Source organism: Fundulus heteroclitus, chromosome 15 (genome assembly GCF_011125445.2).
Source record: "Fundulus heteroclitus isolate FHET01 chromosome 15, MU-UCD_Fhet_4.1, whole genome shotgun sequence".
In the NCBI taxonomy this organism is placed as follows: Eukaryota; Metazoa; Chordata; class Actinopteri; order Cyprinodontiformes; family Fundulidae; genus Fundulus; species Fundulus heteroclitus.
In genome coordinates this window covers 9,379,218-9,394,017 of record NC_046375.1, presented here as the reverse complement: position 1 = coordinate 9,394,017, position 14,800 = coordinate 9,379,218, and the positions used below count along the sequence as shown (strand labels likewise).

At 38.4% G+C, this 14,800-nt stretch overlaps 1 protein-coding gene across 2 annotated transcripts in view; it reads right to left on the bottom strand.

Annotated features, from left to right (window-relative positions):
• Nucleotides 1–4,470: 4,470 nt before the first annotated feature.
• The window catches only part of LOC105929548 (glutamate receptor ionotropic, kainate 2), a 98,907-nt gene continuing 88,577 nt past the window's right edge, over nucleotides 4,471–14,800 (bottom strand). For both annotated transcript variants that reach the window (XM_012867386.3, XM_012867387.3), the window contains exon 16: nucleotides 4,471–8,077. In XM_012867386.3, the coding sequence (XP_012722840.1) occupies nucleotides 7,913–8,077 (165 nt within the window). In that variant the 3' untranslated portion in view covers nucleotides 4,471–7,912. The remainder of the gene's footprint in view (nucleotides 8,078–14,800) is intronic.

Genomic DNA, 14,800 nt, shown 5'->3' with positions numbered 1-14,800 from the left:
TTTCCTAGTAAATGGTACTGTTGGCTTTACCAAACAAACACCTTTTTATATGTTAACTGGAAATGTTAAGTTAAATTGGACCACTGCCCTGGCTCACATTCATGAGCGAAAACAAATTTCAAAAATTGATCAGAAGCAAAGTCACATTTATGTGCCTGGAAAGAGTTACCAAGTCATTTCTAGGGCTTCTGAACTGCAGAAAATCACAGTGAGATCCATCACCTACACGTGAAGAAATAAATGAAAGTCTTTGTTCTTTAGCGTCCTAAAACCTTGTTTTACTGAGTGATAAACAATGCGGCAAATGTTCCTCTGGCATCATAATCTATTATTTTATACTGCTTTCAAGTAGTTTTCTAAATAATTGAGAAACAAAATTAACATGTATAGCTTTTCTGCTTTTCTAGTGATTCCCCCCAATCAACTTTTTATTTTTTTATTGGAGCCACACCCCATTGCACAGATTACAATGCCAATTTGGGGTTAAGTGCCTTGCAATCAAAGCTGGAATTTAACCAAAGCATTTCCAGTTGTTAGACAACTAAACTTCTCATTGAGCCACAGACGTAAAAAAAGAAGTAAAAAAAAAAACAAAAAACACAACAAATTGTGCTTGAATGCGAGACACCTTTTTTAAGATAAATGAGGGAATCAGCTATCTTATGTTGGAAACCTGCCAGCAGACGGGAAGGCAATGCAGAAAGGAAAAAAAGCTGGAGACAGCATCGTATTCATCACCATCATCATGCAGATTAACTTCTAGCTTTCTTCTTAATTTTCTCTGCCGCCTTGTCTTCTTATTATGCTACAATCAAAGCTGCTCTGTCACAAACTGCATTTGAAAAAAAGAATCCTACCCTGATGAGCCGCACAGTGCTCCACAGATCCAGCCTGCTTTGTTGCAGCTGGCTTTTTGCACAAAGCAAGGTATGCAAATATAATGGAGTGCTGTATTCACACCACTATAATGTATCAGTACTGAGCACATTGCACAAGTTCTCACAGACGAAGACCATTTTGAGCCCACTTATATGGTCCTTTATTAGCTTATATAGTCCCGCTTCCTTTTTTCCCCCAATGTGACACTCATGTTATTAAACCTTGGAGGGTGGGGGTGTATTTGTGTCTGTGTGTGGGCTCTGAGGGGGGGTGTGTGTGTGTGTGTGTAGGTGTTAGGGTATGCCAGATAGAGTCTCACCACTGCAACCCTGGAATGAAATTTTGATTTCTTATTTTGACAGAAAGTCTTTGCAAGCGGAGATCTTCTTGGTTTGATACAGGAAAAAGATCAAATAAATGGAGTGCTGCAAATCACAACTTTAAATACATTTTTCCAGTCGAGGTTTCTAACATTGCCCAGCAGATCCTGGGACTTGGTAAAAAGAGTACTTTGGTGGAAACTATGAAGAACCAAGCAGACTTACAAGATATTAATCAGTGATTTGTGATCATGAATCATTAAACTCACAAGGAAATGAGCGGAGAGGCCAAGGTCCGTCTCTGGAAAAAAAAAACTCTCTTGGCAGACTTGGTTTGCTTATGATATCAGTATGACAAACCAAAGTCACATTCAGAAAGCAATATTCTGTCCACAAAGCAATCTCCGCTATTAATTGTCTGATGAACAAGATGTTATCCAAGGATACCTTCCCAATGACCACTTAGGAAGAGGAGGAAGAAGATTTAATATGATGGAAATAAGTGTGACAGACTAAACGGTCCCTGCTGAACGCGCTGAAGCATGCCACGACCTTCCCTGTCACTTTGAAGGACGAACATGGTGGCCATTCGTGTGGTGGCAGCAGAGCTGCAGCTGCAGAGAAGGTTTTTATTGTGACTTTCAGAGAACCATGTCTGAGTCAGAGAGGAAGGTGCATAGCCGGGGGTGTGGATGTACAAGCAGCTTGGGAACAAGTGCAAAAAAAAAAAAAAAAAACATACACTGTCGAACATGAATTTTCGTTCTGTCTTGACTTATAAATATATCAGCAATAATCTAATGTGTTCATTTAGATTGAATCAAATCAAATATATGGGGCATTTAATAAATTACCCTGACATTTGAGAATTTTATGAGGAGTTATATTCATTGTTATGCATGGTGGCTGCTTTGTCCCTCTTTTCTTCATATTTTGCTTCTACGGAGCCAAGCTTTCTTGTAATCTTTATCAATTGTTCTTGGGGGGTTTCCTTACTCTTGTTCTTGGATTTAAGCTGATTTTCATTCATTTTTTTCTTTGTTAAGCTCATTTTCCTGACACAGAATACTGTGCAGCGTGTGCATAGAAACGAGAAACGTGAAGGGTTTGATGACAGATAAAGGTGTCAGGCTGAAAGAAATACACGGTTTATCACTCCACAATAACCAATCACAATGTAATTCGTTTAGGAAGTTATGTAAATGTGCTGTAGAAGGAAAATGTTCAGCGCTTCCTGCTACATCATCTTGAAAACCAAGAAACACACCAGACAGGTAAGGGATCAAGCTGCAAAATGGTATAAAGCAGTGTTAGGCTTAAAAAACAATATCTCAGTTTTGGACATGTCAGAGAATTATATTTAATCTATTCCGAATCATTAACGAGAGTCGTGTGCTAAAAGAATTCTGACTTTATGTAAGTATGGCAAGAAGAAAGCCATGGTTGAAAGAAAGGCTCAAATATTACTGTTTGCAAATCACCATCAGGAAGGAGGAGGAAGAATGGTGGAATGAGGATGAAGGTGCTCTGGGTAGAACCAAAATTAACTTTTTTAAAGCTTATTCCTCCACGCAAAGGGCTTTGTACGATTAAAAAATTAGACCCTGGAAACACATTTGCCACAGTGGAACATGGCGGTGGCTGCGTGATGTTGTGCAGATGCCTTAATTCGGTGGGAACACTGAAACTGGTCAGAGTGGGCGGGAAGATAGAAATACTCTGGAATCCTTTGAAGAAAACCTGCTTACCGGGGGTGGGAGGTAGCGACTAACCACGCAGACAGTGCAATGATTTTCTTAATTTAAAACATATTAATCTGTTAGAATGGCTCACTTAAGGTCCAGAGTTAATTCCAATTGACAATCTGTGAAAAGATTGGAGCATGGATGTTGACAGTTTCCATCCAGTCTGATTAATCTTGAGTTGTTTTACAATAAAGGGAGGCAATTTCTGTCTCTAGACGTGCATAGCCGGCAGATACATACCCAGAAAACCTGCAGCTGCAGCGAGAAGTAGTTCTACAAAGCATTGGATCACGGAGGCTCATCACAAATGTGTGCAACAGTTTTGGGATTTGGGAACCCACCTGTTCTCCATCCACCTCTCTCCGACAATGTTCCTTTCACGTCACAACTTCTGATACCAGTGCCTGCCTTCTCCTCCAGTGCCATTCTCCTTTCTCTCTGTCATCCCGGGTGTGTCTACAGTCCTTCTATAACGCTGACTCCTTTCAGATTCCACATATAGCGATTCGGGGGCTCCTAGATCAAACTGCATACTTCTTCCTATAGCCATCGACAGTTTGGGTCCAGCAAGCGTGTTACGTGTTATCTGTACATTTCTGCTCTCTACTGACAAGATTTTTTTATACGTAAAAATGTTGAACTCCATGTCCTCTTTACCTTTAAACCTTCAATAACTGCAGCACTTTGTGTTGGACATATGACAAAAAAGAAATCTTGATAAAGTGTATTAACGTTTGAGGTTGTATTGTGACAGCATATGTGAACACGCATTATATCTATGAAACACAAAGTCTAAAGTAAAGTATGTGCCTTTAAGAAAATAAAAATAAAACTACAAAACATACAGAAATAATTTCCTAATTTGCAATTGTTTTAGCTCTTGCGATCCACTTTGCTGGCACTAAAATCACAATATTTTATGTACGAAACTGCATTATCTTTTTTTTATTGATTCTACTAATAAAATAGGAATAAACGGTGCCTTTCTCACCGGATGCTAGTTACGAAGAGTCTATAGACTTAAAAGAAGAAGAGACCAGATTTGTTTTGTGATAATTTAAAAGGGTAATAGTCATAACACCTACAGCAATTCCTGATTATACAGTACAGGAATTGCTTAAAACAAGACTAATTGTGATAATTAGTAATGGGCATAATTGATTTAAGAAAATTCAGTCTATACATCTGAAAGATCTCTTTGATAAGTTGTTTCTCACAGACCCAAAACTGGGTAATTAAATGCATTAAGCTGGCCTTCTATGCCTGAAAATTAACAGCTCATAATTAATTATTAAGACAAAAGGGATTATCAACTGAAAAAAAAACACACATTGAATTGGGAACTCAAGTTGGAGTCTGTCATAAAGCCTTCATTTAAAAAAAAAAAAAAAAGATTTGGAGAAAGACAGGCTCATTGGAAACAATGCGGAAACAAGCCAGACACAGACTTCTGAACAGTACAATTGGCTGCTTGATCTCTTTGCAAAGAGTAATTTGAATTGTGTGAAAAACATGAGGCAGAGCTACAGTTGTGACATTTTTAATGACAGTTTTTGTAAAACCTTTTCATTAATGTCAAACTCCATGAGCTCACATTGTTTTTTTTTTTTTTTTTTTTTACCGCTAAGCCTTTGGAATCGATTGAAGATCGTTTTCAGGAATTCATTCTGTGTGCACCACTTGATATAGCTATACGGAAAATGACAAGCAACACTGGTAGATCACCAAAAGCTTAAATATATAATCCCTCTTGTCAGTTCTTATATGATCATTCAATTACCCCTTAAATGTCCAATCATTAGAGGGCCCCGTGTAAGTGTTCGTGTCTTCTAACACCTGGAAAACGCGATGAATTGAATAAATAGGTCAAGGCTGGGGCAGTGGGAGTAGTAACCTATCAAGTGTGCTTGTCATTTCACAGCAGGGAACAGATTTAACAGACGGGAAGAGTTGTTTGACCAAATGCGGTTGTATTACATCATGAAGAGAACACACATCTGGAGACAATTAGCGGATAAATGATTTTGTTCAGCCCACAAACTATCATCAACATCAAGCCCTCAAGATGATGAAGCCCACTCGAGGCAAGATGAGCGAAGCACTACCCGGTTTTTGAGCTAAGGTGGGATATTTACTATCCAGCATATGAGCGCCTCGGAGCTCCTGATTACCCCACCGTCAGATTTACTGCAGCTGCACTGGTTTCAACATTCAAAATACACCCCCATCCTATCATTCTAGCCCACTTCTGAGGTCATTTACAGGTGCATCTCAGTAAATTAGATTATCACTGAAAAGTTAATTTTATGTAATTGTATAAAACAAAAGTGACACTCATACCTTATGCATTCATTACACAGAGACGGATTTATTAAGTGTTTATTGTTTTGCAATTTTGCGACTATGGCTTACAGCTAATATAGGTCCAAAATTGAGTTTTGTCTTTTTTTTTTTTTTTAGAAAATCATGAATATCACATGAGACCAATAAAAAATGAGAATTCATTTTGAAATGCAGAAATCTTATACTACAGGTGTCATAAGAGCTGCAAAATCATTGAGGATATGTGGACTTGACGGTTGTCTAACAGGCTAACACTGACCCCGTCCACAAGAAGGGTAAGTTAGCAAAGGTAAATGCTAATGGATGTTCAGACAGTGCTATGTCCAGGAGGATTAATGCAAAATTGAGTGAAAGGAGAAAGCGAGCGAGACAAAGGAGCACTAAGCAGGAAACACCACAGCCTGGAAACCAGAATGAAAGATAGACTCACGATTCTAGGGCTATCAAGAGTGGCACAAAATCCAAGTTGTTTCATATGAATTTTCCCCGTTCAGATTTGATTTAGGGGGGCCATGCCATCTATTTGTATTGGTCCTTAGTCATAGTAGCTATTTACCAGGAAAGCTTAGGGCACTTCATGTTTCTTTCTGGTCTCTGGAAATGTTGATTGCACGTTCCATCATGGTTTGGCCCCTGATCTGCCAAAAGTACCAATACCTGCTTCAATAACCAGGGTAACAATGAGCTTGACTGATCAGCAAATTCAACATGATCACCTAGAGGAAAATAAGAGACATCTGAGCCAACAATGCAGGGAAACTGATTAACAACACGGGCTTTCTTCACAGATCCACAGGCTGATGGCCTACATGCCACACCACATTGATGGAGTAGTTCACGTGGCTCTACAGCACATCGGTATACTTTTCAGGATGGTGCTAGGATAAAATTAATAGTTTTTTATGTGTCTTATGTAGTATTGCACTTTTCTTAGAAGCGGAACATTTTTTGGTTTAGCTGTAAGCCACATTTATTAATATATGAAGTGAAATATTGTAATATGAGTTAATTTTCAATAATATTCTAATTTATTCAGATGCCACTAAATATGAGTCCTAAAAGTGATAATTTTCAAACTAAGTCAGACATATTTGCATTATTTACACTATGTATGAACTGAAAAGAGCTATTCTTTCAAGAAAAAGCTTTTAAAATATGTGTTTTTAATGAAGTCTGTCCATATAATTTGTGTTGTTTAAACAACATACTTTTTGTGTTTAAGTCTCTGATACTTATAGGTGAAACCTTCTAGTTTCACTAGTTTAAAAAATAAAACTTTTAGGACTTACCATAAAAAAAGAAAATCTCATTAGTACAACAGATTTACAAAACTACGGTTGTATTTATATTCCACAAAAGCAACATTTTGCATGTTTTACCATGTCTTTCATGGTGACTCGTCATAGCTACTCGGAATTACCCACACTCTGATGTCTGATGGGACAAGAGTTGAATGTTTTTTTTTTCTTTTCAAGCATCTCTTCATTTACAACTGCATTGCTCTACCCCACCAGAATCCAGTACATCGTCCACAAACATTATGTCCTGCTGGTCCCCGTGAGACTGGCAGACGACAGACCGAATCTCGCATCGATGAAAGCGATGGACTCGACAGGTCGGAGCCTGAAGCTGAAGTTGTCAAGAGTCTGAGGGCTGAGTTGGTATCTGCTACATATTTTATCCACAGGAGGGGCTACCGTATGATACAAAGTACTACAAAACTTTGTTGCTCTTGTACAAAAACAGACACTTTTTTGTAGAAATCCCACCTTTTAAACAACAACCGATACAGAGAGTGAAAACCGTGTTTAAAGGGCGGACATGAGTAAGGAGCTTGACAAATTACATTGCGTGTAGAAGCGTCGAACATAAACAGGCGTGGTAGGAAGTTCTTCACAACGGCAGAACTTTGGCACACATAGAAGAAAATGACAGAATCTGGCAAGATCGGCATGGATGGTTCCAAACTAATTATCACTTTTATACATCAGTTCATTTATTATAAACCAGATGGTGTTGACTACTTTCAATTTTTTTTTTTTTTTTTACGTGAAATTAGTGTTTATTCAAATGATTTAAGAGCAACTCAAGCCACCAAGGGAAAGGGGCCACAGACATGGAAGTAAGAGAAAGGGCATTGACATCAACAGAAAAACTAGAACTGACTGTCCAAACCGAGTCTTTCCTTATGCACAGCAGTAAATAGTGCCAAATGACAATATGGGTGTGTGTGTGTATGTGTGTGTATACATGTGTGTTTAAATCCACTTCTGGTGTGAACCAGCTAACGTCTTTTCTTTATTATTATTATTATTATTAATATTATTATTATGATTATTTTGCCCCAAACCTGCTCGGATCGGATTTCCAGTTTACATACTTGACCCGCCCAGCCTGGGAGAGAGTCCGCAGTTTCCAGCTCCCTTTCAAAAAGTAATTGTCACAGTGAGGTGACACTGCTCAGGTATCTGTATTTCCACAGGAAACATCTGTCTACATGGTGGTTCAAAAAGGAATCCTGCTGTTACTTCTAACCTCAGCCTGTGGTTAAGTCTTTGTTAATTCGACCCCCGTCTCCCCTCAGCGATTTTTTCTGCGGGGAATGTTTCGGGGTGTTGTCAGTTTTCATGCCATGGTTTCCTTCCCTGGGAGTCTCCTGTCGTTGAACGTGTGCATGTTAATGACCTCCTCTGTCTTGACGATGGCAGGCGGCTGAGGCTTTTGTTTGAGACGACGCTGGCACTTCAGAGAGACGCGCAGCTCATCCATCATGGCACTGCAGAAGGATCGCTGCAGAAGGGAACAAAGTAGACGGGCAAAGGTAGAGCGGCTGTTATTCTTTACGTCACACGGCAGAGACCCATGCAAAGTGAACATCACCAAACGCCGATGTGGCGTGGAATGCAAAGAGCGTTTAATGCGTTTTTTTTTGTTTTTTTTTTCACGTCACAACCACAAACCTCTGAATCCCTTTTAGTGGCTTTAACGCAAGAGGCCAACACAAAGTAGCACAATATTTCTGAATTGAAAAGATAAATAAAATCCATATTTTTTCACTTCCTTTTTTTCTACTGCAAATTTTAAAGGGTGTGAAATGACAGATCAGGCTTTCAAACTATTTCATAAGCTTTAAGTGTCTCACAGAGCACTGTTCAGTCCAATATCAGAAAGAGCGCGGCACAACTCCAAACCCGCGGAGACATGGTTATCCACCAGAACTGACAGGCCAGGCAGCAAGAACATTAATAAGGTGACAAATTTGTTTATAGGAAAACTATTATTTGTGCATCCCAGACGTCTGGGTGTTATTGAAGAGTGGCAAGACAAAAGCCAGGTGAAATCCCATCCAAAGTTAGCCACAAATCATGTCAGAGACACAGCCGACACGAGAAAGAAGGCGCTTCAGTCAGGTGAAACCAAAACTGAACCATTAGTCCTACACATAAAACATTTGTGTGGAGGAAAGCTTGCACTACTCATCACTCTGGACACGCCGCACCATCCCCACTGGGAGATGGTTTGGTGGCAGCGATCCTTATTTTTTCATCTGGGATGCTGATCAAACCTAATGGGAAAATAATTTCTCGTTTACCTTCCACTATACAATTAAGCACTAAATTGTGTTGATTTAATCCATAAAATTGCAATAAAATCCTTTCAGGCTTGTGGTTTTCAATGTCACAAAATCTGACAAAGATTAAATGGATGTCAGTACCTTTGGAGCACACAGACAATTGGCAAATAAACTGGATTAAAACACTCACTGGAGCCACATTTTGCCATCAGACCCAGCCATTGCATGACATACCCTTGCAGGCCTCAGAACTGGTTGGGCATATGTAGCAGCAGCTCTGGAGGCTGAAATAGAATACCCTGCAGTAAGTGTTGAGATGCCATGGAGCACACTGTGCTATTCTCTGGGTGTTTCAGGTTGTAGTAAGTCGGCGTTTCTGTTATCAAATCCACAGGTAGTGGATTTTGGTGGTGCAATAATGCTAAAATCTTAACGCTTAATCAAAAAACGAATTCATAACCCACTTAGCAAAAGAATTTCAAACATGTTTTCTACTGGATTAAAATGGTATTTTTCAAAAACTTGCTTATGGGCGGATTGGGTACCACTCTTTTCTCACGTCAAATGCTTTCATAACAAACTCAATGTGTGTGTCTATTACAGTAAACTAATATTTTTACTATTAACACATAGCACACAAGTCTTTATCATAAGAGCTAATTCTGAGAACTATTTAGCCAGCTCACTCAATGCAAACAATAACTGCCTTTTTCTTGTCCAGAGGGTATCTTTCTGCAGAATGAGGATATCAAAATAGCACCTGGGAGGGGAGCAGCTACTTTAATTTCTCTAAATTTTCAAGCATAAGGAAGCTCTGTCAATAAAATCGGGGCAATTCCTCTGGTCAGAAATATCTGTCTTCCTGCCTGCAACCAGAGTTTCTATGGTACACATGTTCTGTACTGGCTGATTGATAGTGAACATCGTTAGTTCTTCAATTTTGGCTTTGGGTCTTAACTCAGAGTTGCACAACAGATCTTAAACAGGAGGCTTATGCAAAAGAAACTAGCACTACATTATTAGAACAAAAGTAAGTTTGCTGCTGGCAGAGCTTATCTATCCAGCTGTTTTTTTCCCTAAACTCTGCAATGAAAAAGTAAAAAACAGAGCAGTGTCTTCCTTGCAGGTGTAATTGCCATTTCTCTACACACAGGTGTAAAACAACCCCCCCCCCCTAAAAAAGTAGTGGTATAGTTGTTCTGTTCAGATTTACAGGTTTCCTGCCCAGTCTCTATATTCAACCACTCTGCGCTCCATGCATCCTCACTCCATCAGCTGGTTGCCTTTCCAGCATTTTGACATGGAGATTTTTTTATTTTTCCCTGTACAAGCAATTAATTATCTTCTGGATAAAAGCAAATGTCCTAATTGTCACAAAAAAAAAAAAAAAAAAAAAAAAAGTCCCTCAAAAAAACAAAAAAACTTGTCTTGCTTCATAGCATACAAATTAAAAAATAAATGCACTCCAGACTAACGTTACAGAAGTTACTGCCTTAATGGTGACCACATCGAAAAAACATTAGCAGCTGCTACATTCGCCCACAACTGAGGGCTCGTGTGTGTTTTAAATTGCTGCAAGCTGTGTTGTGTGCTAATGCTAGTTTCTGCACCAACAGAATCAACAGAAGGAGATTTGCTTTCAGGTGTATTGTTTTGGTTTCTAATTGCAGCACTATAGGTAATCTTTTTTTGTCAGCATTTCAGCTTACTGTAAGTAAAAATAATATTCTTTTTTTTTGTTGCTGCTTGTATAAAGTTAAGTCACTGTATTTTCAGTAGAATAAAATCTGCCAGGGTGCAGAACTGTCAGCCTTAAAATATGTGGTAACGAATGGAAAATGAAACTGAAGTGGCAGAGGCTGAGTTTTTTTTCTTTTCTTTTTGACATCTAAAAAAAACAAACACATTGTAAGGCTTTTTGGGCGCCAAAAACAGAATAACCAACTTGGTTTTTGTCTGCTTCAGAGAAAGAACTCAATATAATGATGTAATATTTGTTAAGACATCGATTGCTGCTTCAATTGTTATGTATAATATAAAGACGGAAAAGACAGCAATGAAAGTAATACAGATATTGCTTGCAAACGCAAGAAAAAAACCTAATATTGATTCAAGTAGCAACAAGGAAAGACCTGAACATCTAATTTAACAACAATAAATCTGAAAAAACATATATATTCACAATTCTGTGTTAAACCATTCCACTTGTCAGTGTTATTGTCACACAAAGGTCTAATTAGTGTTTTACAGCCGTTTCCTCCTCGCCAAAAACCAACTCTTCAAGGAAAAAAAAAGAGAAAAAATGACGCCACATCGAGGTCATGTAACCCACTTGAGAAGATTAAGTCCCAAACTATTGACAGCCGGCTTAAAACATCTTGCAGTTATGTAACTTTGGTGATATGAGATTGTGTTTTGCCTAAATTATGTATGTGCTGTAAAATCCTATAAAATGTCAATGTGCCTTTGCACCAACTTTGGCAAATCCAATTCTCATACGTTCCTGACCCAATTATGTAGGATGTAATTCAAATTCAAAGGGTGTAGGAGGGGAAAAGATATACAAGAAAAGCGAGTGCATAAAAATATGACACTGTTATTTATTTATTTTTTTGGTTTGTTTATGTGTGTGGGTGTTTGAGATAGATATCAGTGGATAGCACCAGGTATTTTTTTTCCTACTTAATAAATATCTTCGTCTGGAATAAGAACAAAATCTTTTATACAGTCTAGAATATATATATATATATAAATAAATAAATAGATAAAGAAGTAGATTGATTAGGAAAGTAGAAAAGTTTGTAAAAGAAAGTGGAAATAGTAAGGAGGAGGGTAAAAAGCAGCGGAGGCTTGCCGGCTGGGAAAGGATAGGTTTGTTTTCTGTATGCAAATTACAAGCACCTTGGAAGCCGAGAAAATCCTGCCATTTGCAAATCATCTGAATATTGTGACCCAGTCCTGAAGCTCTTGATTAATGATAGCTGAGATGCTCTGGAATATATGCAGTCTGCAGAATGGAACCAAAACAAGATAGAAATAATTACAACGGCAATAAAGTAACACACTGCTGCACTGTTAATTCTCGAGACGTAAATAATCAAAAGTGGCTATCTAGGGATTTCAGCAATTATGCGGGAATGCAATTGCACACATTATGCCGTGCTAAAATACATACTCCACTCTGCATGATGAATCATCAGCACTCGTGTATTGAAATAGCGCACGGATAACGGAGTATATAATATTTTTAGTCTCTAGTAACATAACCTGAGGGGGAAGAAAGACAATGTAAAAAAAAAATGATGCAATGAATGCTCATTAAAAGACATCTTTAAATGTGGTAATGATTTTACTCAGCTGGCCTCGTTGACACTAATGGCAGCTGTAAGCGCTTTATGTCTTTCCTGGTACAGTATGTGGCTATTTAGTTACCTTTGGTCTTATTTACAATAAAAAAAAAACATGAAGTGACGTGCATTATGAACTACAAGGGAATTAAAGGAGGATTTCACCACCAAACGAGTTCCAGTGTGACACCAGGGCTGAACTGAGAGCTGCGTCTTAACAGCTTCCATCTGTAATATTCTCAATTTCTGCTGAGGATCACTGGCCAGGGAGACTGTTTATCTACAGAAAACACTGTATTTATCTCAGCATCTCTGCAAACCCGGGTCTTAATGCCACCAATCTATTTTATAATCATTGTTTTAACCCCACTGTGTTTCCTCCCTTTTTAGAATGCCGACTGCGGCATATCCAACCAGCAACTCATATTTAGGCCCGTAAACAGGCTGTACATGTGAGTAAGTAACACGCACCATTTCGAGCAAGAGTTTTAAATGCCAGCAGGGGATATTAAACCACCAGCAGGGTTTATAAATGGAGTCACAATCAGTGTTAATATATTTAGCTGAAAAAGGTAGCGCTAAAAGCCACGCTGTGCTGAGTTTAAATCTATTTCACATCGTGACGAGCGATGTAAAAATAAAACAGATGGCAGATGAGAGACGAAAAGCCTTTGTGACTATTTTTCCTTGTTGTTAAAGCATATCTCTTCAATTTCTATTGTCTAAATTGTGCACCTGAAAGTGAAACTAACGCATTTAAACTCATTGTTGTTTTACATGAACTTGACCCTGAGGAAAGCAATCCTTTCCTATGGCCTGGCAAGGTATTGGTGCCAATATATATTGCTAGTTTCTGCTTCTCGAGTGACAGAAAAAAAAAAAAAAGCTGTCCTGAGAAGGCACTAATACCGGTTTAGCACTAAAACAGCTTAGGTGGAAATTCCTCTATAAGAAGCCCTCTGTGGGCTCTCATAAATGGATAAAGTATCTAAAACCTCAACCAATACGATTTGTGAAACCCTGAAAGCAGAAAGAAAATCTACTGAACGCAAGTCACTTTTATTGACTCTTGCCACATATTACCCATTAGAAGCTTACTCCGTGTATTGCCCATGAACTTTTCTAATCTTTTGTGTGATTTGGCCATATAAGATTGCATGGCCGATGATATTGTGACTGTAGCCCGGAACAATTTGTGAGAGAGAGAGCGTGAACACCAAGGTGCTTCGTTAAAGGGCCCTTTGTTCTTTATCTTCTGCTGAAATGTTTTTCCTACAATTGAATATTGGGAAAACCAGAGTGATTACTACTTCTTTCGGTGTAAATATAGTCATACTTGTCTGGTGTGACAGACTGTAGGATTTAGCTAAATCCTGGAGACTTACTCTATATCTTTTGAAGAAAATGTGCCAGCCAGTGTAGAAACCTGCGATGCAACATTCACCTAAATGCTTTAGCAGTTCAGGAGATAATTTGAATGTAAAATATGTCTTTTTAATGATTTGACCACTTATTTTACCAGTTTTGGCTCTACTTTGCTCCCTTTGAGAGCTAATCCTGTCAAACAAAAGATACAGAGTAGATACAAGGTTTACACACCCCTGGTTTAGTGGGGTAAAAAAATGGGATCGTAATAGCTAATCTCAAAATTTTTCTCCTTTTACGTCACATAAACCTTGCGCAATTCAACTTAAAATGAATCTGTTTGAAGGAAACATAGTAAAAGGGGGAAATAACCTGGTTGTATAAGCATGGACAGCCTTAAGCGAATACTTTGTGAAAGCATATTTTGACTCAATTTGAGGATTCAGTCTTCTTTAGTAGGACTCTATCAGCATCCCACGTCTTTACCTATGAATATTTGATCACTCTATTTTGCAGAAGTTCTCCAAACGTATCAGATTGCGAGGACATCTATTACCCACAGCCCATTTCTATCTTATTTAGTCCAGCACTCGTCTAAGCCATTCCCAAACTAATTTGACTCTAATGAAGCCATTCATAGGTAGATTTAGATGTGTCGTTGGATTCACTGCGAGGCTGAAAATGACTTAGCTCTTCATCTCCATCTTTTTAACAGACACCCAAGGACTGAAAATGAACATAATTCATAATTTCATCCATCTTGACAAAAAACAACAACAAACAAACAAAAAAAACATGGTGCAGCTGCCACCACTATGTTTCACTGAGGGTATCAGCTTTCATTGGTGATTTATTCTGTTTTGCAACCCTACTTCAAAAATATATTGAGATTTATAGAGAATACAAGTGATTGTTGTCACATGTGGAGGTAAACTATGACTTTATGGCCATTTTGGAGAAGGCCGTTCATTCTTTGTTTATTACTGATGACTGCCGTCATTGGTTAAAGCAGACTGAATGCTTAAACTGAACGCTAAAACGAGGCTCCAACAAATGAATAGTTAGGGGGAGGGGGGGGGGGGGGGGGCTATACTTATGCAACCAGTTCATTACAGCTTTTTGTATTTATTTTGTATTTGAATCATACAGTAAATCATATATTAGAGGGATAAACAGTTATGAGATGATTTATCGTGTTGGCACAAAAACCTGGCTTTTTAACAGGCT